The sequence below is a fragment of the Phyllobates terribilis genome, unplaced genomic scaffold (assembly GCF_046119375.1).
Source record: "Phyllobates terribilis strain yellow unplaced genomic scaffold, ASM4611937v1 Scaffold_4__5_contigs__length_816908805, whole genome shotgun sequence".
In the NCBI taxonomy this organism is placed as follows: Eukaryota; Metazoa; Chordata; class Amphibia; order Anura; family Dendrobatidae; genus Phyllobates; species Phyllobates terribilis.
The window spans coordinates 469,110,568-469,135,592 of record NW_027362764.1 but is presented as its reverse complement, the minus strand read 5'-3'; the positions used below and the strand labels follow the sequence as shown (position 1 = coordinate 469,135,592).

The 25,025-nt window shown below is 41.0% G+C and overlaps 1 protein-coding gene across 4 annotated transcripts in view; it reads right to left on the bottom strand.

The window, feature by feature from the left end:
• The window catches only part of MYLK4 (myosin light chain kinase family member 4), a 291,340-nt gene that overhangs the window by 43,224 nt on the left and 223,091 nt on the right, over window positions 1–25,025 (bottom strand). For all 4 annotated transcript variants that reach the window (XM_073678684.1, XM_073678685.1, XM_073678686.1 and 1 more), the window contains 3 exons: window positions 17,434–17,530; window positions 15,225–15,801; window positions 8,221–8,639 (listed from right to left, as the gene is read on the bottom strand). In XM_073678684.1, coding sequence (XP_073534785.1) covers window positions 8,221–8,639; window positions 15,225–15,801; window positions 17,434–17,530 — 1,093 coding nt within the window. The remainder of the gene's footprint in view (window positions 1–8,220; window positions 8,640–15,224; window positions 15,802–17,433; window positions 17,531–25,025) is intronic.

Genomic DNA, 25,025 nt, shown 5'->3' with positions numbered 1-25,025 from the left:
TTTGTCCAATCAAATCAGCACAATTTGAGAATTGTGGAATTAATTTAGTCAGAGAGATGAAACTCACGGAGGCTGATGTCTGCTGTTAATATTAACTGTTCTCTCTGTTTCAAGTATGTGGGACCCTCACTAACACATACTCAATCAAAATCAGTATGGATTAGGAAAATAATTGAATTGGTTTATTAAGCAAAAATAAGGAAGCTGAAATTAAAATAAAAAATCGTCCATATGGTGAAAAAAAAAACCTGAGATTTTATTTTTAAGCCAAATTGCCTAGCCCCAGTCCCCACTGTATTATTTATCTTGGGAACATTGATAAGAAGAATCATGAATGCTCACAGTGTACAGATCCATCTGCTCTGATCTGCTTCTGCATGTCAAAGATTCCTTCTGTCCTGGCCAGCAGCACTTTAAGAACTTGAGTGGCAGATGGAGAAGGAAAGGGTCACAAAGCTATTGCCCTATGACCTCCAGCAGAAGTGTCCAGACAGTTGACAAACTTGCCTGAGTATTTGTTTTTGACCATAAAGACTAGCAGCAAAGGTCAATGTACATGATTCAGGCAAGTGTGCAGGCTGTCTGTGGCTGTGTTTGCATTGTTCTCTTGTCTACATATTGCAAATACTGCTCTGTTATGATCACAATACATGCATATATCCATCTATTGCGCATATATTTTATTTATGTTGTGTACTTGGTTCTGGTGTCATATTTATGTTATGGGCTTGGTTCTTATGCTGTATTTATGCTATGAGCTTAATTATTGTGTTGTAGTTATATTATGAACTTTGCTCTGTTTTTATGTTGTTAGCTTGGTTTTAGTACTGGAAATATGTTATAAGTTGGGTTCTGGTATTATACACTTGGTTCTAATGCTGTAGTTATCGTATGAGCATGGTTTTCATGTTGTACTTGGTTTAGGTGCCATATTTACTTTTCGACTTGGTTCCAGTACTGCATCATTTTATGAGTTTGGTTATGGTGCTGTGTATTTTTGTTAAGTATGTATATTTGTTATGAGCTTGGATTTTGTTAATTAAAATACGTTATAAGGTTGGTTCTGTTACTGTATTTATGCTATGAGTTTGGTTTGGGGTCTAAATGTGAGGTTTCAGCTTCTGGTACCGTATTTACAATGTGTGCTCAGTTCTTGTGTTAGATTTTTATGTTTTGTTATGGTGAGTTATCTACAGTATGTCTTAAACCTAAATCTGATGTTATTTTAATTTTTCCAAATTTTTCAGAGACATGATTTTGAGCAACTGTCAGTGCAGTTTTCCTTAACAGATATTGGCTGGTGACTGGCTCATATTTCTTTACATGATAACTATTTTCTGTTATAAACATGGCTGGATCATAGAATATAAGCACTTTTTACCTTTTCTGTCACCCTACTTCCTTATAAATTATAAGTTTGGGAGCAGGGGTTTCACTAATTTTGTATGAATTATTTAACTAAGTATTATTCTATAATGTCTGATATTGTTCATACGTGTTCCCTCTTAATTGTAAAGTGCTGTGGAATATCTTAATGCTACATAAATCTAATTATTATTTTCATCACAGACTGCACATCTCACCTGCCTACAAATTGGTTGGTGGTGAAGGAGCATGTACGTAAACTGTATAGTGGATCTAGTGATCCGGTCAGCTTCTGAACAGCTCTTGCAAGCTGTATAGCAAACAGCCTAACAGACCAGCCACCTTTGAGGTGACTGGTTACATTGGCAACAAGCTACAAAATTAAAAAGTCCTCTGTTCTTGAGAACCGAGAGGATATTTTAGTAACGAAATTGAAAAGGTACTTGTTTTTACAAATACTTACAGACTGAGCGATTTTCTTTTTTTTTTCCTCCTCTGATTCCAAGAACCATAACTGTTTTATTTTTCTGTCGATATAACCGTATGAGGGCTTGTTTTATTTGCAGGACGAGTTGTACTTTCGAATGACAACATTCATTGTATCATATGATGTACTGGAAAGCAGGTGGGGGGAATCAAAGTGTGGCCAAAATAGTAAAAAAGGTGCAAATCTAAAATTGTTTTTTGGGGTTTTAATTTACAGTGTTGAATCTACGGTAAAACTGACCTGGCATTATGATTTTACAGGTCAGTACGATTATACAGATACCAAACATGTATAGTTTTTGTTTTAAGTGATGAAAAAAAAATCGAAAATTTGTAAAACAAAATATTTTGCTTGTGTCGCCACTTTCCAAGACATGTAACGTTTTCAATTTTGAGGATATAGGACTGTGTGAGGGATAGTCTTTTGTGTCCCGAGCCAATGGTTTTAGTGATATAATTTTTGGGATAGATATGATGTTTTCATCGCCTGGTATTACATTTTTATTCTATTTTGATTCTCGTTATGCCGTTTACCAATCGGATTAATTTATTATATATTTTGATAGATCAGACTTTTATAAACTGAGCGATATCACATATGTGTTTTTTTTTTTCTTTTAATTTCTTCATTTTTAAAGGGGGAAAAAGTGGGTGATTGAAACTATAATGTTTTTTTAAATTTTTCAAAATTCTATAACACTTTTTTTCACAATATTTGTTAGCCCTCTAAGGGAACTTGAACCTGTCGTCTGATCGGTTTTGCTATATACAGCAATGTCATAGCATTGCGGTATATAGCAGAAATCATGGTTTCCTATAAACACCTGATACGGGCTGGTTTTCACAGGAGTATTGTGATGACAGACATAGGGATCTTCTCTCGTCGTTTTTGGTGGCCGGGGTTGCATCGGGATGTGATTCAACACGTATCTGCTTGTAGTATTTGCGAGCGTTCTAAGGTTTCGCATACCCGTCTGTCTGGTACTCTTCTTCTGCTACCCATCCCTAGTAGGCCATGGTCACACTTGTCCATGGATTTTATTACTGAGCTACCGGTTTCTGCAGGCAAAACGGTGGTTTTGGTGGTTGTACATAGGTTCAGTAAAATGGTTCACTTCGTCGCATTACCTACACTTCCAAATGCCAAAGACACTTGCTCAGGTGTTCATAAATGAGATCGTGAAGCTTCACGTGGTTCCCTCCGATGTGGTGTCAGAACGGGGGACTCAATTTGTTTCCAAGTTCTGGAAGGCATTCTGTTCTCGACTGGGGGTGCAGCTGTCCTTTTCCTCAGCCTTCCACCCTCAGTCGAACGGACAGACTGAGCGTGTCAATCAGAATTTGGAGACCTACCTCAGGTGTTTCGTCTCCGAAAATCAGGAGGATTGGTCATCCTACTTACTGCTGGCAGAATTTGCCATTAATAATCATCGACAAGAATCCACTGGCAGGTCACCTTTCTTCGGGGCATGCGGTTACCACCCACAGTTTGGTACCTTTAGTGGGGGAGGAGCTTTGGGAGTTCCTAAGGAGGAACGGTTTGCTTTGTTGCTCTCCTCGGTATGGCGGAGTGTTCTGAGTAATTTAAAGATCATGGGAGATAGGTATAAACGTATGGCTGACAGAAAATGCTTGCCAGGTCTGGACCTGAATGTGAATGACTTTGTGAGGCTGTCTACCAAGAATATAAGATTGAAAGTTCCTGTTTGGAAGCTGAGACCAAGGTTTATTGGTCCCTATAAAATAACCGCTGTCACTAACCCAGCAGCGTTTCATCTTGAACTTCCTCAGGCCCTTAAGGTCCACAATGTGTTCCACAGGTCCTTACTCAAGAAGTATGTGGAACCTCTTGAGCCCTCACTTCTACCACCGCCCCCAGTAATGATTGATGCTAATCTGGAGTTCCAGTTTTCGAGGATTGTAGATTCTCGTCTCCAACATCGTTCTCTACAATACTTGGTGCACTGGAAGGGTTATGGTCCAGAAGAGAGGATGTGGGTTTCAGCATCAGAGGTGAACGCTCCCAGGTTCGTTCGTTCGTTCCACACCTCTTATCTTGAGAAACCCTTTCCTGAGGGTCCGGAGGTCACTCGTAGAGGGGGGGTACTGTCATGGGTATGTCAGACAGTCGCCCTGCAGTTGGTTACAGGAGATCTCTTCTGTTGGCATTAAAGACACCTTCTTAGAAGCTGTCTCTCTAGGACCCAGCGGCTACCTTCCTCTTGCTAATTAACACCCTGACCTGGGTGTATAAATACCTGCTGTTTGCTAGAGGAAGGTGCTGGCGATATTCACATGACCCCTTGTGAAAGCTTGAGCAAGAGCAGTACTTCTTCCTTTCTGAAGTTAAGAGGACGTGTGTTCATCTCTTTGAAGTCGACTATAGCTAAGCTATCTTCCCTTGTTTGTTCCCCCTTGTTGTCTTTAGTTGTCAGTGGGTTTCGACTAGCGCTCATCCCCTCCCTTCCCTAGCCAGGGCCAAACGCCAAGGAAAGACAGTGCAAAGTTCCTTTGCGGCGATGGGTGCGGGACCAATATAGGGACGTTAGGGGAGACAGGGTGATATAAGGTCAGCCTAGGAGGTCTCTACTACCCCCTTTCCCTAGAGTTAGGCCCTCTTCTCCCCCTTCCCTTCGTGTTGCACTTAGTCTTTCCTACACCTTGCGTGACAGTGCTTTACTATGCAAACTGAAATATCAGTGCCTGCTGCCACCAAATATTGCTACAGGTCTGTTGCAGTCACTTGAAAGTTTTGGACCACCTGCTTTCTCAGGAATCTGGTGGCAGCTGTTGATAGTTTCCTATTTTTGCCACGTCCAGATTGTGTAACCTGTGTTACTTTAACTTTGAACTTGTGAATCATGATTTTAACTGTCTTTCTAGGAATATTTGATGCAATGCCTTTGCTATCTTTTTATATTTTTCATTGTTTGTGCAAGGTAATGATCGCTTTTCAACTTTTTGGACCACTCTTCACAATCTAAAAAGTGAACTGGAAACCATTTCGAATGAGGAATGGGCTAAGATTCCTCTGGGACACTGCCAGAACCTACAGTAGTATCTGGTTATGCATCATGTTTTTTGCAGGTCATAGCAGCCTATGGATGCTCTACAAAGTCCTAAAGATACTAAAGATGCTTGTAATAAAGGAGTTGAAAAATTGGAAGAAGTTATAGTAATTAGAGTAGCTAACTAGTTTTTGATTCATTGGGTTATTGCAATCAGCAGAAAGTTAGCATATTTTGCAAATAAAGCTAAACTGCAATGTGGGTTAAATAATTTTGATTGCAAATGTATGCAGAAGCTGCTAGACTAACCCTTTACTAGCATTTACTAGCAAAGTTCCCCCATTCTTCTGATCAGTGCGGTTTCCAATGGTTGGATGTTTTTCAAGAGTGGGCGGTGAGACTGTGGAAGGTTCGAGGGGTGGAGATGGAGCTGAGTTGGAGAACATAAGTCATAGAGTAATATTCAGCTCACCCTTGAAGGTTTCCCAGTGGGTTCCATGTAACGAAGCACAGTATCACGTCTCTGCAAGACGTAGAAGCAAGGTGCGCAGATTGAAGTGAAGATTCAGCTCCGGTATAAAATAAATTCTAAGAACACGTATAGTGTTTGAAACGCATTCTGTGTTTCACATTCTCTGCACTTCCAAACCCCCAACTAGACCTAAATAGTGGGTCACAAAATTCCATTGTTTTAATTATTCTAATAAAGACTTTATTTTATACCGGAGCGGCGGAGGGGGCCTGAAAATTTTGTCAGTAAGGGGCCCTGAAATTCCTGGTGGTAGCCCTCCATTTAAGTCCTCTTTCAGCACAGTAACCATTTACAAGCAGCTATGTCTGCCTCTAGATTAACCTTTTATTAGTACCTTTATCCTCTGTGACAGAGTCACTGGTGTTATATGCGAGGGGAGGCATGTGTAACTCCAGCTGCTAGCCTGTGTGAACTGAAACCTACAAACTTTCCTCCAGCATGTTATATGTTGGGGATTAATTCCCTAAAGGGTGTGGTTTTATGTGAATGGCAAAGTCATTCACCCTACACCCCCTCAGGGTGTGGCTGGGCAAGCTTAAATGCTCAGTCACTATTTTTTTTTCTGTTGTTGTGTTTGGTGAGGCAAGGTCTCCAGACTGGGAGGCCATAGCTCAGGAAGAAGCTGAAGGCTGTGATACAACCAGTGTGGGCGAACCCCAGAATCCTATGGACTGTGCTATCGTTTATCTTTTGTTTTGTCGTTTTGCCAGTAAGGCCGTGTTTGTTTTTTGTTGGAGTTATAAAGCTTTATACCACATAATAAAGCTGCAGAGAAAACCTGGTTCCTGAGTCTACTTCCGAAAGCAGCATAGTGAGTCGTCTCACCACACCTCCTATAGCACATTAACATTTATCAAGCAGCTATATCCTCATCTAGTAGATTAATCCTTTACAAGTAACTAGTATCCATGGCACACAGGGACATCTGATTACATAGTTGATAAATAACAATGCTCTGTACATAGTAAAGCTCCTGGCTGAAGCAAAGGAAAACTTCTGGCTTAATGGGGTTGTCTTTTAATAAGAAGTCAGCATGTTGATAAGCTGATTACTGAAGGTCTGGTTCCTCTACCCCTGGCCAAAATATATAAAAACAGACGATTTCTAGAGGATTTGCTAAGATGCATATTATGGTACATTGGAAAATTAATCAGAAATCAGAATTTAGTCGAAAAATAGGTAAAATGATTACCCAATATTTGTAATATAATGGTGACCTAACAAATGACAAAACAGGCATATTCACCTATTCTATGGAAAGATCTCAGCACAAGGCTTCATTTCCAAATTAAATATTGTATATATTGGTACACATGTACACTATCTCCCAGAGAACAGAATTTCACCAGATTTTGAGCTCACTTTAGTAAAATGAAAAGTTAAACCTGCTTTTCTATAATACAGAGAAGTCATTTGATTTGCTAATGCCATGCATTGGAAAAAAATTAAAACTTTCTCCACTGTCACTTCCCACCATCTGTCCCCCCACCTTCCAGAACAATTTGATTCTCTTAAAAAATTGATAAAATTACAGTGAAAAAACTCAAGGCCTGGAACCCGAGAAGCAAGCTGAATTTACAGATTCTAGAAACCTGACTCATTGTCTTATGAGCAATAGGAATAATGCTCACATAGAGAAAACATTATTATGCATTCTTTTTCAGAATAGTATCACTGGTTTTGTAATTTCCTACTATATATTTATTGTACATTTTAACTCTATTGATACTGTTAAGATTCACTCGACACCATTGTATAACAGTGTATAACTTCACGTTAGTGAAAAAGATGTTTTGTCATTTGGCTCATGGTATTAGAGGGCAAGCTAATGCAAATCTGTAGCCTCACAAGTTATTCCGTATGATATTATCTGTCCATTTATGGGATGCTTTTGATTCATTTTCAGTTTCCAACTCCCTGTTGGATTTATACTAAAACATATTTCATTTCAAAGTAATGAACAAGAGGCTGACATCATTTTGAAGAATTTCCAACACTTCCACATGCACAGCAGTCTAATTCCTTCTTTCACATTTTGGAAATCCACTTTCCATGCAAACATGGAAAGTATTTGTTTTGTTTTATCTTAACAATATTGGACTAATGCTGGAACATCCCAGGCAACGAAGACAAGCTTGAAACGATGCCATTGGTAAAGCATATGTAGAGCACAGAATGACGCATAGAATGGATGCAGTCAATATAGAACCACATTCAGATACATAAAATCATATCTCTATAAAACAAAACAGAAGGTGCACAAGATAAAGTAAACATGTAATGCGTTTCATATTTTTCTACTGTCTGAAAGTCAACTTTTAACCATAGCGTTTTTTGCAGCAAAAAAAAAAATGGCAGAAAAGAAAAACAGCAAAAATGAGCAATTTGGAATAAGATCTCTTTTGGGGAATGTTAGTACCTAGAGAATCCTTGCCCAATAGCAATTTTCACTAACATTTGCTATATACATACAATATAAAGTACTTCCCATTAGCCATTAATATTCTAGAATTATCTGAGCACTAAACGTTTTGTAGTTTATTAAAGCTATATAACCATCCATGTAGCAGGGCTGTATTTTACATAGACTTTCTGTAACAGCGTATTTAATTCAGCAATTGTATTGGATAGATTTCTATCAATCAGTTTGTGCCAACCTTTTGCAGCTATGAACCCTGCTATATGGGTACTGGCAGGCAGCTGACTAAGCACTACAAGCTGCACATGAGTAACCGTGACAAGTCAAACAAGCTGGAGGCGTGCGCTGCAGTGGTTAGGGGATTACATAGGGCATCATATACATGTTCTAGGCTGAACATCATTTCTTACCAAGAAGTAATAATCTCTCTTCTTCCTTTATCGGGATCGTCTTATGTTCTTCAAGGTATTCACTTACTTGCTCCTCTTCGTTGCAATTTAAACAGCCTGTTGTTTCGTCACTATCGTCTGGTGATATGCTCTCCTCTGTGTCTTTTGTGGCTATTCTGCTTTTCTTTTTGTCATCTTTTATAAGATCATCGTCAGTTACTCGTCTCTTAAATGTTTGCTCATTGTGGTAGATCTCATCATTTTGTAATGAATCTTTTATTGTTTCCTCTTCAGCATCCTCTTCTTCTTCTCCTTCTTCTTCGTCTACTTCTTCTTCTTCTTCTTCTTCCTCCTCCTCCTCCTCCTCCTCTATTTCTTCTTCTTCTACTTCTTCTTCATCTTCAGTGACCAGAAGTTGTATATCCTCTTTATTCCCCACACTAAAATATAACATTTAATAATAGGTTGTCATTTATGAATATTTATTAAGAGAAAAATAGCTAAATTAAGTCAGACTTGAAAATTCAGAAAATTTTGCATTATACAGTGGGAAAAAGAAGTATTTGATACACTGCCGATTTTGCAAGTTTTCCCACCTACAAAGAATGGAGATATCTGTAATTTTTATCCTAGGTACACTTCAACTGTGAGAAAAAAAAACAGAAAATCACATTATATGATTTTTAAATAATTCAATTGCATTTTATTGCATTAAATAATTATTTGATCACCTACCAACCAGCAAGAATTCTGGCTCTCACAGACCTGTTAGGTTTTCTTTAAGAAGCCCTCCTACTCTGCACTCATTACCTGTATTAATTGCACCTGTTTGAATTTGTTACCTATATAAAAGACGCATTGTCCACACACTCAATCAATCACAATCCAACCTCTCCACCATGGCCAAGACCAAAGAGCTGTCTAAGGACACCAGGGACAAAATTGTAGACCTGCACAAGTGGGGCACTTTGGGGGTGCTTTTCTGCAAAGGGGACAGGACAACTGCACTGCATTGAAGGGAGGATGGATGGGGTCATGTGTCATGAGATTTTGGCTAACAACCTCCTTCCCTCAGTAAGAGCATTGAAGATGGGTCATGGCTGGGTCTTCCAGCATGACAATGACCTGAAACTCACAGCCAGGACAACTAAGGAGTGGTTCTGTAAGAAGCATTTCAAGGTCCTGGAGTGGCCTAGCCAGTCTCCAGACCTGAACCCAATAGAAAATCTTTGTAGGCAGCTGAAACGCAATGTTGTCCAGCGACAGCCCGAAACCTGAAAGATCTGGAGAAGATCTGTATGGGGGAGTGGGCCAAAATCCCTGCTGCAGTGTGTGCAAACTTGGTCATGAACTACAGGAAACATCTGACCCCTGTAATTGGAAACAAAGGTTTCTGTACCAAATATTTAAGTTCTGTTTTTCTATTGTATCAAATACTGATTTCATGCAATAAATGCAAATTAATTATGTAAAAATCATACAATGTGATTTTCTGTTGTTTATTTTTAAATTCTGTCTTTCACAGTTGAAGTGTACCTACGATAAAAATTAAAGGCCTCTACATTCTTGGTAGGTGGGAAAACTTGCAAATTCGGGAGTGTATCAAATACTTATTTTCCCCACTGTATATCACCGATTATCAAGCTAAATTTAATTTGCCAACCCAATTCCATTCACTGAAATTTAAATAAATTTTTTTTTTAAAAAATGTGTTATAGAAATATTGTTTGCTACAACTACTGTTCTGTTAAAATGTTTAACACAAACCTGTCACATTACAAACTGTATACATTTTAAGGAGATCTTCTAGCTCTCTTGAGACTGATTTAAATTGTAATTACAATGGCGGTATAATTATTTTGAAAAATTCCCTTTCCCTACCTAGCCTGATTGACAGCTATTCAGTGTCCCTCCACCTAGCCTCATTTACTGCTCCCCAATGTCCTTCCTTCCTGCTGCTGAGCTCTCACACTGCCCAGTTCAAGCTGCAGTTGTCAGTCGGGCTGAGTGGGTGGAGATTGAATACAGTTGATACACTTGGAGTTATACTATTCTCATAAAATGTTCTTTTTAATATCAAGATTATACAATGATTCTGACATTGATTTTCAAAGTAAATACACCAGGCTCATTAAGTCTAAGATCTATTTTATTTTGTATGCTATTTGTATAGTGAAATCTGGGGATATAGCTGCTTTATTCTATCTAAGGTCTGCTGAATGAAGTATAATTGAAATTTGGCATATGCTTCCTAATATGGCACTACACAATTAATTTCTATTAACACCACTGACTTAAAGGGGTTGCCTTTTAACGAGAGGCCAGCATCATGATCAGCTGATCTGGCAAAACCAGTAGACTTCTAAGGGAGGCCACAGGCAACCGTGCATTACTGCAATGTGACATTACATTTTGTAATGCACAAGCCCGGGCTGAGTGGCATGTGCGTGTATATTTAGTGATTCCACTGGACCGTGCCAGAGTGTGAATGCCTGGAGGGGCGTAACTAAGTATCCACCCGATCAGGGTCGCACGACGGCATACGACGCCAGTGCACCAAGGAGGAACCGAGCAGAGGGACCAGGTGCTACTCCAGGACAGACCCCGGACACGGCTGTTGACCCACACAGGGGAATACAGGAACAGGCAGGTTAGGCTGGCACACAGACTGCTGGGTATAGGCAGACACGGCTGGTATGCAGACTGGCGGATTCTGGTAAGCACGACTGGTATGCAGGCAGGGAGGTACTGGCAGGTACGACAGGTTGGAGCACCGAGTGGATAGGACCCAGTACAGACTGGGACTCAGGAACAGAACCGCAGATGCAGTGGACAAACACAGAGCCCAGAGCGGCGAGCAAGAGCAGAACAAGACGAGACCGCCTGGAGCGGTGGGCGAGAGAAGAGCAGGACAAGGCCACCTGGAGCTGTGAGCGAGAGAGGAGCAGGACGAGACTGCCGGAGCGGTGAGCGAGAGAGGAGCAGGACGAGACTGCCGAAGCAGCGAGCAAAGGGTCAGAGCAGAGCGAGACTGCCGGAGCAGCGAGCAAAGGGTCAGAGCAGTGCGAGACTGCCAGAGCAGCGAGCAAAGGGTCAGAGCAGAGCGAGACTGCCGGAGCAGTGAGCAAAGGGTCAGAGCAGAGCGAGACTGCCGGAGCAGCGAGCAAAGGGTCAGAGCAGAGCGAGACTGCCGGAGCAGCGAGCAAAGGGTCAGAGCAGAGCGAGACTGCCGGAGCAGCGAGCAAAGGGTCAGAGCAGAGCGAGACTGCCGGAGCAGCGAGCAAAGGGTCAGAGCAGAACGAGACTGCCGAAGCAGCGAGCAAAGGGTCAGAGCAGAGCGAGACTGCCGGAGCAGCGAGCAAAGGGTCAGAGCAGTGCGAGACTGCCGGAGCAGCGAGCAAAGGGTCAGAGCAGAGCGAGACTGCCGGAGCAGCGAGCAAAGGGTCAGAGCAGAGCGAGACTGCCAGAGCAGCGAGCAAAGGGTCAGAGCAGAGCGAGACTGCCGGAGCAGTGAGCAAAGGGTCAGAGCAGAGCGAGACTGCCGGAGCAGCGAGCAAAGGGTCAGAGCAGAGCGAGACTGCCGGAGCAGTGAGCAAAGGGTCAGAGCAGAGCGAGACTGCCGGAGCAGCAAGCAAAGGGTCAGAGCAGAGCGAGACTGCCGGAGCAGCGAGCAAGGCAGAGCGGAAACCGCAGGAGCGGTGAGCAAGGCAGAGCAGAGCGGAAACCGCAGGAGCGGTGAGCAAGGCAGAGCAGAGCGGAAACCGCAGGAGCGGTGAGCAAGGCAGAGAAGAGCAGAAACCGCAGGAGCGGTGAGCAAGGCAGAGCAGGTAAGAACCGCCGGAGCGGTGAGCAAGGCAGAGCACAGGGCTCTGTTCACACGGAACAGACTGGAAGGGAAAGGCAGAACCAGGTACACACAAGATACTTGCAATGAAGTAGCGAGTGGACTCTAAACTCACAAATGGGAGTACAGGGACAACGAGTAGGAGTTAGGTACGGGATCAGATTCTGCAGGAAAAGGGAAGGTACGGACATAGAGAAACCGGTAACAGGCTAGGAGAGTATTCAGACAAGAACAGACACAGCAGCAAGATACAGGAGCGGGTCTAGGTATGCGGCCCCTAGAAGGCAGAACGAACAGGCTAGGAGCGAGTTCAGACAGGAACAGGCAAGATACAGGAACGGGTCTAGGGATGCGGCCCCTAGAAGGCAGAAAGAACAGGCTAGGAGCGTGTTCACACTGGCCTGGAAATACAGCCTCCAGGATAGGCAGAAAACAACAGGCTAGAAGATAGTTCAGATAGGACACAGTTCAGACACGGGAACTGATACCGCAAGGCAGGAAACATAGACAGGACCTGGCACATCAGTGACTAGATGCCAACTGACAGAACACAATGCTCAGGCATGGATTCCTGGGAGGAGCTGGGTTAAATACCAGGTGACAGACAGCAATAGGCTGAGGACGCACAAGGGGTGTGCCCGCAGCAGCTACAAGAAGCAGGAAGTGATCGGGCGCCGCCCTTAAGCAGAAGAAACAGAGGCAAGCAGACAGCATGGAGGAAAGCCAGAGTGATAGTCTGGACTGGAAATCAAGTGCGCACTCTTGCACAGTGGGAGATGGACCACTATGCAAGGACGCCGCCAGGTATGCTACACATTTTAGCTAATAAAATAAATGGTCATCCATGTAATATATTTATGGGACATGCCCAGCAGAGCAAAAGTGGGGACCCTTCATCTATGACGTCTTTATTCCCTACTAAGATATATAATCATGGGTTGTTATGGTAAGGCAACATCTTTAGGTAACATTTATGCTCCAACACCTTCCTTTTTAGGTTTAACCCAAATTCAATAATTTCAATTTACACACAGGACTTTAAAGAGTACCTATCACCAATATTGGGCTGCCCTTTTTATTCACTAAAAGAGTGGGCAGCCCCAGTCTAGTGATTTCTCTAAATATCACATAGCAATAAAACTGTTTACAGGGGTCCCTAAAAGCATTTACTGCAGGATCCAATAAGCCTATATGGCCGCTCTTGCAGTGAAAGAGCGAGATCTCACTCTCTTTCTGCATTAATTGAGTAAACCATGTGAGGAGATGGACATGCTGGCCACGTTGCCCCTTGAAGAAACAAGTTTAAATGTTATGTGGTGTAATGTGAAATGTGAGGTACAATGTGAATTGTGATGTGCGTTAAAAGCTATTAGTAGTATTGATAATGTGTGTAGTTTGACAGTAGGGATAGTGGAAGATACTGTTTGGGAATAGCCCAGAGTGGGAGGGGTTAAGTTGAAAGGAAAGTGAAAAATTCCTTTTAGAAAGTCAGATAGGGCCTGGAGTGCATAGAAAGAAGATCTAAGGTCCATTGTGAGCATTACTGCATTCTGGAGTGTCCCTAAAGTAAGAGGAGACCGAAGGAAAGAGATAGCGAGATCCGGAACAGAAGTGACTAAGAGACAAAGTGATCTATTGGTGAGGGGTTCTGGGAGAGGACGCCTAGCAGAAAGGTCCATAGTTTATAACTCTTGAAGGTAACAGGCCTAGACAGCACTGAATACTTGAGATGAGCAAAAAGTCCCAGACAGGAGTTCAAGAGAGTCAGAGAGCTTGAAGCTAAGTCCAGCCATACTGGCACCCTAAGGGGAAAGAAGGCGCGGAACCACGGGGTGAGTAGAAGATTCTTGCTAAACAGGACTGTAAATTTGAGTTGGGTTGTGGTGAAGTAGTGCGAAACAGTGGAAACAGAGGACAAGTAGAAAGAGTAAAGAGGAAATGCAAAGATAGTGAACAATAGAGAAGAGAAGAAAGGAAACTATGTGGAACATGCTTAGAGTTCGAAAGGATACGTTTATAAGATTGTATACCCGTTATCTCTTGTATATATTCCCTACCAAGTTCCTATTTAGTAAAAAGTTTATTTTCAAATGGTGGTCTCCCTCGTTGAACTGTCCAACACCTGGTCCTAGCAAATCAGCAACATCAGTTACATGAGCCAGGATCTACACTTTCATGTAACGTGACGTGGCGTAAAATACGAGCACCTCGCCCACGGCTACTGTGCCACGTTACACATGTACATTACTAAGTTGTTATCAAATGATAACATTAGTGGTTACCATTCGGTAACAGCTTAGTAGACTTCGAGGCAGCACTCGGTAAATGTAAAGTCGGGCCCTTTTGGGTGACAGTAGGAGCCCTACTGAGAGCTTTTCTTCCTAGATGACATTTAGAAACATCACCAATTTGGGGCCGTCCACTTTCTTATTAACTAAATGAGGCAGCCCCAGATTGGTGATAAGTTTTTCTGTATGCCTTTCTGTATGTAATTACCAAACAGAAACAACTGTGGCATGCTTCATTAGACTAATTGTGGCATGACTTACCCCTTTAAGCTATGTTCCTAGGGGATTATGTCTCTACAATATGCTGCAATGTGTCAGCACATGAAGTGCCTGTGACTTTCACTCTAGAGCCTGAGGTCCCACAGCTGTGCTATGTGAATAGGGGCCTTTGTATATTAAATATTATCTTGTCACTAGCATAAACCTGTTCCTCATCTCAGAATCTCTGAATAAGTTAGTGATTTGGCTTATTAAGTGATTTGGCTCATTTAACCTGTTCAACTGTTTAGAAAATTCTAACAACAATTAAAGAATTTATAAAAACAAACAAATAATTTCATTGTGAGTAATAGGAATAAATATAAAACTACTAAACAACAGACATGTTTTCCAGATGAGCACCAGCATTGATCTGTGAAGAGTTGGCAATATGCAGAGCAATAGGATGAAAACAATTGCTCCATGTATAAACACATCTGGTCCATATTGCTCAGAGAGATACATTGTATTGGAAATCTCCCAGCTATCATATGACTTTTTCTTTTTACATCTTCCAGCAGCCTGTAATCATCATATTTGGGATCCTCACATACAGGCTGCATAAATAGTAGTCAGAAATTAGTACATTAAAATAAACCAAAATAATAATTTTAGGGGGTATAGCAATTCCTTACCTTTCTGCTATAGTTGTTTCTTGATCAGTATCCTCACAAGTTGGGTATGGAGAAAGTCGATCAGATATGTCAGTACCACTGACTGTGAGGAGTAATGATTCTGAGGAGCTATGCACGGCCTTTATTTCTTCTCTATTTTGGATTTTATCATCTTTGCTTTGTTCAGATATGATCTCATGTTTCGCTTTGTGCTCTTTGTGTTTCTTTTCTCTTTGTTCACTCGTTGCACCTTCAGATAATAAAATAATAAGTTTTCCTTCCACCCCGGTCTCTTCAATACTGTCATGTATTTCTTCTGTGGCCTCAGTTTTGCTACTGGTTTGTGCCAATGCTTGAGCAAGATCATCATTCACACACACAGGTCCCTCACCTTCTTCCACACAATAAATAATAGGAGTGCCACCTTGAGCACCAGTTTGTGAGTTTGGAATATCTATTGATATAAAATTCTCTTCTTCTCTTATTTCAAGAGACTTTTTCTCCACCAATATTAGAGATGCCTTTTCAGTATTTTCTCTATTGAGCTTTTTGACCTTTTCTTTATAGCTGCGGGTCTGTGTCTTTTGGATAGATCGCTCTAAAAGCAATGACAGGACAGCAAGCGTATAATAGCAGGTCCGATTAGTACATATTTAAATAGAACCTGTCAGTACTTCTATTATATAACTGTATTCTCTATCAAAATATTATTCTGGGGCTTTTTTTCTTCTTTTTTTCTGCGCTGTTCTGTTCTATTCCTCCTAGAAATGTACTGATACGCTCCAGAATTGCTATTTTATATATGAATTTTTACAAAAAGACATATGAGAAGAGATGACAGGTCCTCTTTAAAGAATATGTCCAAAGGCTTTTTTTTACATGTAGTCAGTAGCATTAGCCATCCAAAACAACACTTAAAGCATCATCACCAAGCTCTCAAAGCCAATGCGGTACTTAGAAATAATCGATTTTATGATATCAGAAAATATCTGCTTTACATAATCTGCAGAACCTGTAGCAATTGGTACATTGGAAAATACAATAAGACTGACAAATGCTGGAGTCTAAAAACATTATTTTAATATTTTTATATATATTTTTTTAGATTGTCACCATAAGGGTAAGCTCACACAACTGTTTTTCGATCCGATTATGCTACTCACACTTTGATCACACTCTAATCAAAGTTTGATCAGAGTGTGATCTGATTTTCTCAAAAGAGGAGAATTAAAAAAAAAAAGTTTCTCTATCTTCTTCATTCAGTCTGTCAGTGAAAATTGGACTGCACTCCGATGTCATCTGAGTGCGGTCCGATGTTATTTACGGACCCATAGTCATGAATGGGTGAGTGCTATCTGATTATCAGAGGCAAATCGTGCATGCTTTGAGAAAAATCAGACATGTGCACGGCCTCATTGAACAACATCCGTCAAAATGACGGATAGCACTCGTCCGGTATATATGATCCTGTGCACGAGCGCTTAGGGTATGATCACACGTGGTGGATTTGCATACCTAAAATCTAACACATTATTACTATATGACCAGTGGCAGAATTTTGAGGCTGACACTTGAATTTCTTTTATAGATGTGCAGTTTTAGGAGCCACATATGACTATTATATAAGTCCTACTAATCCACCGGCTGTTCCTTAGGAATAAAAAGGATGCTACATGTTCTTGCAGATATTTAAATCGACAAAAATCCACACAAAAAATGTCCATGTTGTTTGAATGGGGTTATAGAAACCCCATTTTAAAGGATAGAATAATACCTATTAAGCAGATTTTAAGGATTAATCCAAGTTAAAATCTGTGTAAAATCTCTAGTTTGTTAATGAGACCCATTGCTATATTAAAATAAATTGTACTCCATATATGATAATTACAATGTAAATTCTATATCATAAATAGTTATAGGTAAAACAGTATATCAGACTGATCAAAATATAGTACATTAAGATATTCTATTTAACAAACATTGCTTATAACTGTTTGTTTCTCTACATATCTTTTTCTATACAGAACAAAGAAGCAAAACGATTTACTTTCTCCTTGTGACAAGTTAGTACTGTCTTTAAATGAATGAAAACAAATTGATGTGAATTGCCGTAATATTTCCATCTGTAGGAAAATGAATAGTTACTTTACATGGTGACATGAGATGGCCGGCGGTTTTGGATTAGATCCAACATTTCACTCTTCACTTATATTTGTGATATATCGTATACCTGCATCAGGGGGCTTCTTTTTCTTCAGAGACTTTGTTCCCTTTAAAGGCAAGGATACATTTTTCTTCTTTTCACTTGTGATTTGATCATTGATGATCTGTGAGTGTAAAGAAAGATTTAAATTTTTCTTGAATACAGTGATAAAGTAGGAGACAAACACACCAAATGTATTTATCCTAAAATGTCTAAATTAACATATATCGCATTCATCTGAAATTAACTCTGGACAAAATTACTTTTCAAGTCGTTAAAGAGTTAATACCAGTTTGTTTAGTAATACAAGTCTTTTTATCCATTTTAAAGAGAATTTATTAGTAGGATCAAGCCACCTAAGCTGTCTACATGGTCATGCAGGTCATATAAAGTTGAATAAAATGATACCTTGATATCTGTGATCTGATGTCTTATTCCAGAGAAATCCACATTTTTCTGATATGTAAATGAGCTGTTAGGATCTATGGGCTGGACATAGATCTCCCTAATAATCTGCCTCCAGAGATTATTCTTAATTAATTGGAGAGTTAGCAGAGTGAGACATCTAATGACTGACACTTTACTCTCATAAGAACACAGAGCTCTGCAGTATGATCAGAACTAACACAGTACAGCAAAGCTAGCACAGTACAACAGAGCTAAACATTGTGTGATTATAAACATTTACAGCTGTCCTCTAATATTAGTCAGCTCTGCTGTACTGACCCCACCCCATTTACACACATGCGCACATACACACACAAACACACACTGACTGAAATGGAAGCTGAAGCATTATGACAGTTCAAATGCCGCTGCAAATGTGTTTGTAATAAGACAAAGTTAGCTCTTCTGTACTGTGTTAGTTCTGAACTCAATGCAGAGCAGTGTGTGATTATGAGAGCAAAATGTCAGTCATTACATGGATCACACTAGTAATTCTCTTGAAGATTCTCTTGGAGATCTGTATCAGACCCATAGATCTTAACAGCTAATTTAAATATAAGGAAAACTTGGATTTCTCTGGAATAAGATATCAGATTGCAGATATTAAGTTATCATTGTATTCAACTTTCTATGACTCGTATGCCCATGTAAATGGTTTAGGAGTGCTGACCCTACAGACAAATTTCCTTTTATGCTCCTATATATTGAGTTAAAGGAAATTTGTTTCCATGAACAGGTTCCAATATATTGAGACATTTGACAATTGCCCTGAGAAAAAAATAAATAAGCCAGTGCTCCTGTGACACACCAACCTGGCATGCCATAAATGTAGGATAGGTATGAGTCCCATGACTCTGTGAAGCATGAGTGAAGCACTGGTCCAGCATACACCAAGCTGCTTCATTCACGGAACTGGTGGATACAGCAAGACACTGTACTCTGCTATTTCCGCAGGTCCTATGTACTTGGAACGGAGTAGTAGTGTTCACATTTGACTGCTGCTTTATTCTAACAGGAGATCACCGAGACCACAAGCAATCAGTCACTATTACCTCTACTTTGGGTAGGTCGATATCCTGATTGAAGGAACAACCATTTAAAATAATGTCCTAGGCAATTCCAATATCTGCCTTTTATGGCCAAGATGAGAACAACAGCTTCTAGGCCACAGTGACCATGGGTGAGGGTTACCAGAAAACTGAGTCCAGGTTTGCTACATTGTTTGTGAAACTAATAGAAATTAATAGGAGTTACAGAAACACTGTAGCAAAGCGGGCTATGCTTTTGGTATAACTCTTCAGTTGCTTGAACAGCGTAGTTCACTGTCCTATACGCTTTTCAAAACTCTCAATCATTGCCAAAGCAGCGGATTTTGGCTGGTTTTGTAGCCCTGGTGGCTGAGACTTAAAAGTAGTAATTTTGATTCTGATAATACTACATATACTCATACTATGGTTTATGTACAGTATATACAAATATGTTTGACTTCATACAAAACTGGATAGTACTATTGCCCAGTCAAAGCTATTTTCTTATAAGCGGTTTATAAGAAATTATATGTTAAAAAAAAAAGAAAAAAAATGGAATGCTATGAAAACCTAACTGGGCTGTGTGACCTTCCAAAAAAACTCCCACCTTGTATGTTCTCAGACTAAAAGACAGATGTGGGAGTCAGACATCAGCTACAGCTATAAAAAGAACCAAGGGTTACAAGTGACACAGAGCTGGAATAACTGGAGTGTCTCATTACTAAGTCACCCTCATGCACATGTTCATTGACTTTTTTATCAGACTCAGGCTGAAGTATACAGTGTGCTGTCAGTGTATTCAGAGGCTAAAGACAAAATATTATATTAGAGGGAAATGAATATCATCTTATATCTACAGTATCTAACTTTGTTTTACAGAGGAAATCTGAACATTACAAATACGTGTACACGTTGAGTATTTGGATGAAGACATTTCTGCACCACTTCTACATCTCTTGGCAGGAAAAACGCAGAGGAAAAAACTTGCGTTTCTGACATATTTTCGATGCGTTTTTGGACAACAATAAATGCTATAGAGATAGAGAATATATATAGACAGACAGTACACACAGACATATAGACTAGGTGGACTATGTCGGACCTGCATGGGAACTGTTTTCTTATTAATAAATTGATGAATGAGGGACAGTGTCAGGGGGGTGTTTATTTCAATAAAGTATTTGGTGCGTGTGTTTTTCTTTTTTTATTACTAGGTTAGTAATGGGGGTGTCTGATAGATGTTTTTAAATTAAGGTATTTATTATTAAGGGAAAAAGAAATCCAAACCTACAGGGCCCTGTGTGAAAAAGTGATTGCCCCCTCCCCCCCCCCCTTAAAACATAAATTAACTGTGATTTATCACAGCTTTGGGAAGCTGAGTTCAATTTCCCTTAACACACACAGGCCTGATTACTGCCACACCTGTTCTCAATCAAGAAATCACTTAAATAGGACCTGCCTGACAAAGTGAAGTAGACCAAAAGATCCTTAAAACTAGACATCATGCTGCGATCCAAAGAAATTTAGGCTCAAATGAGAAACAAAGTAATTGAGATTGAGATCTATCAGTCTGGAAAATGTTATAAAGCCATTTCTAAAGCTTTGGGACTTCAGCACACCACAGTGAGAGCCATTATCCACAAATGGCAAAAACATGGAACACTGGTGAAGCTTCCCAGGAGTGGCCGGCTGTCCAAAATTACCCCAAGAGCGTAGCAATGACTCACCCAAGAGGTCACAAAACACTCCACAACAACATCCAAAGAACTGCAAGCCTCAATTGCCTCAGTTAAGGTCAGAGTTCATGACTCCAGAAAAAGACTGGGCAAAAATGGCACGCATGACAGAGTTCCAAGACAAAACCACTGCTGAGCATAAAGAACATTAAGGTCAGTCTCAGTTTTGCCAGAAAACATCTTGATGATTGCTTAGACTTTTGGGAGAATACTCTGTGGACTGACAAGACAAAAATTGAAGGTGTATGTCCCATTACATCTGGCATAGAAGTAACACAGCATTTCAGAAAAGGAACATCATACCAACAGTAAAATATGGAGGTGGTAGTGTGATGGTCTGTGGCTGTTTTGATGCTTCAGGACCTGGAAGACTTGCTGTGGTAAATGGAATCATGAATTCTGCTCTCTACTAAAAAATCCTGAAGGAGAATGTCGGGCTATCTGTTTGTGACCTCAAGCTGAAGCACACTTGAGTTATGCAGCAGGACAATGATCCAAAACACACCAGGAAGTCCAACTCTGAATGGCTTAAGGAAAACAAAATGAAGACATTGGATTGGCCTAGTCAAAGTCCTGATCTTAATACGATTGAGATGCTGTGGCATGACCTTAAAAGGGTGGTTCATGTTCGGAAACCCTTCAATGTGGCTGAATTACAACAATTTTGCAAAGATGAGTGGGCCAAAATTCCTCCAGAGCATTGTAAAAGACTCATTGCTAGTTATCACAAATGCTTGATTGCAGCTGTTGCTGCTAAGGGTGGCCCAACTAGTTATTCGGTTTAGGGGGCAAGCACTTTTTCACACAGGGCCCTGTATGTTTGGATTTCTTTTTCCCTTAATAATAAAGACCTTAATTTAAAAACTGAATTTGTGTTTACTTGTCTTATCTTTGCCTTATATTTAAATTTGTTTTGTGATCTGAAACATTTTATGTGTGACAAACATGCAAAAGAATAAGAAATCAGGAAAGAAGCAAACACTTTTTCACACCACTGTATGTATATCTATCATCTATCTCTATAGCATTCACTGCTGTCTAAAAACACATGCAAAAAATGCACGCAAAACACTACAAAAATGCAACAAATACACAGCAAATCCAAAATCATTTTTAGACCTGCATTTTTAACCCCTTCACGCCGCGGCCCTTTTCCGTTTTTGCTTTTTCGTTTTTTGCTCCCCTTCTTTCCAGAGCCATAACTTTTTTATTTTTCTGTCAATATGGCTGTCTAAGGGCTTGTTTTTTGGGGAATGTGTTATTTTGAATCACACCACTGGTTTTACCATAACATGTAGTGGAAAACGGAAAAAAAAATTCCAAGTGCAGTGAAATTGCAAAAAAAGTGCAATTCCACTGTTTTTTTTTTTTTACATGTTCATTCACTAAATGCTAGAACTGACCGGCCATTATTATTCTCCAGGTCATTACGAGTTTGTAGATACCAAACATGTATTGGTTCTTTTTTATTTAAGTGGTGAAAAAAATGCCAAAGTTTGTTAAAAAAAAAAAATGGCGCCATTTTCCGAGACCCGTAGCGTCTCCATTTTTCGGGATCTGGGGCCGGGTGAGGTGACGTTTCCATTGATACCATTTAGGGGTAGATATGATGTTTTGATCGCATGTTATTGCATTTTATTGAAATGTTGTGGCAACCAAAAAAAGTAATTCTGGGATTTAGATTTTTTTTGTTGTTACGCCGTGCACTGATCGGATTAATTCTTTTTTTATATTGATAGATCGGGTGATTCTGTACATGGAGATACAAAATATGTGTATATTTGATTTTTTTTATTGTTTTATTTTGAATGGGGCAAAATGGGGGTGATTTGAACTTTTATATTTTTTTAATAATATTAAAAAAAAATTTTTACTTTGTATTGGCTTCATGGGAGACTAGAAGCTGCGATCATCCGATCGCCTGTGCTACACACAGCAGGTGTGTACCCTTAAAAACTATATCTTTATTTAGACTATTTAAAATGCAAAACTACCACTACAAACGTGAACAAAAGAAAAATAAGTGAAGATTTAAAAATTGTTACCTATCAGATATAAGGGATGGCACCCAAAGTAGCGCCGCGCCCCTGCTCACCGATGGCTCACGCTTACTATCCCTAGATAGCTCTAATACACATTAAAACCATGGATAGTTTACATCAATTAATGACCCCACATTTGCCAGAAATAATTTGTCTGAAGTGTGTCTGACCACAAGGGAAAGGCAAAATGGAGTGCTATCCCCTATATAGGCAAGGTTTAATACTTGATAATCAACTAATACAAAAAATTACACATAAAGACATGCATCAAGGGTTGTGCAAGGCCATACAAAATCCCTTGTTTAAGAAATCAAGCTAACAAGCCCAAGATATATACAACTAATACCGCCATATGGAACAGAATTGTTACTTATGTAAGTATTCATTCCTTGTGCTCTACGCATTTCTCCTCCTCTCAGAAGCTCATGAGGAGGCTTCCAGTTATTTACGCATTACCCTCTGGTACAGGGCCGGCTCCAGGTTTTTCTAGGCCCCAGGTGAAAGAGTCTCAGTGGGCCCCTTTAACACATACCACGATTCATGATGCACAGATACCGCAGAGAAATATATAAATAGTACAAGGCCGAAGATTTCACTTCTTACATTACATAAGTGATATCTATTGTAAATTCCACAATAGCTCAGAACCCGGCTAATCGCTCCACATAGTATACTGGCCCCCATAAAATGCTCCATACGGAATACTGGCCCCCAAATAACGCTCCATATAGAATACTGGCCCCCATATAACGCTCCATACAGAATACTGGCCCCCATAAAACGCTCCGAACAGGATACTGGCCCCCATAAAACGCCCCGTACAGGATACTGGTCCCCTTATAACGCTCCATACAGGATACTGGCCCCCACATAATGCCCCATGCAGGATGTCACCCCCCATATAATGCCCCATGCAGGATGTCACTCCCCCACATATAATGCCCCATGCAGGATGTCACCCCCCATATAATGCCCCATGCAGGATGTCACTCCCCCACCATATAATGCCCCATGCAGGATATCACTTCTCCCACCCATATAATGCCCCATGCAGGATGTCACTTGTCCCCCCCCCCATATAACGGCCCATGCAGGATGTCACCCCCCATATAATGCACCATGCAGGATGTCCCTTTCCCCCACCAAATAATGCCCCATGCAAGATATCACTTCTCCCCCCCATATAATGACCCATGCAGGATGTCACCCCCCATATAATGCACCATGCAGGATGTCCCTTTCCCCCCACCAAATAATGCCCCATGCAGGATATCACCCCCCCATATAATGCCCCATGCAGGATGTCACTTGTCCCCCCCATATAATGCCCCATGCAGGATGTCATCCCCCCCATTTAATGCACCATGCAGGATGTCCCTTCCCCCCATATAATGCCCCATGCAGGATGTCCCTTCCCTCCCATATAATTCCCCAGGCAGGATGTCACCCCCCCATATAATGCCCCATGCAGGATGTCACTCCCCCACTATATAATGCCCCATGCAGGATATCACTTCTCCCACCCATATAATGCCCCATGCAGGATGTCATTTGTCCCCCCCATATAATGCCCCATGCAGGATGTCCCTTCCCCCATATAATGCCCCATGCAGGATGTCACCCCCCATATAATGCCCCATGCAGGATGTCACTCCCCCTCCATATAATGCCCCATGCAGGACATCACTTCTCCCCTCCATATAATGCCCCATGCAGGATGTCACTTGTCCCCCCCATAAAATGCCCCATGCAGGATGTCACCCCCCCATTTAATGCACCATGCAGGATGTCCCTTCCCCCCATATAATGCCCCATGCAGGATGTCCCTTCCCCCCATATAATTCCCCATGCAGGATGTCACCCCCCATATAATGCCACATGCAGGATGTCACTCCCCCACTATATAATGCCCCATGCAGAACATCACTTCTCCCCCCCATATAATGCCCCATGCAGGATGTCACTTGTCCCCCCACCATATAGTGCCCCATGCAGGATGTCACCCCCCATATAATGCCCCATGCTGGATATCACTTCTCCCCCCATATAATGCCCCACGCAGTATATCATTTCTCCCCCCCATATAATGCCCCATGCGGGATGTCATTTGTCCCCCCCATATAATGCCCCATGCAGAATGTCACTTGTTCCCCCCCCATATAATGCCCCATGCAGGATGTCCCTTTCCCCCCATATAATGCCCCATGCAGGATGTCCCTTCCCCCCATATAATGCTCCATGCAGGATGTCCCTTCCCCCACTATATAATGCCCCATGCAGGATGTCCCTTTACCCCCATATAATGCCCCATGAAGGATGTCACCCCTCCCCCCCATATAATGCCCCATGCAGGATGTTCCTTTCCC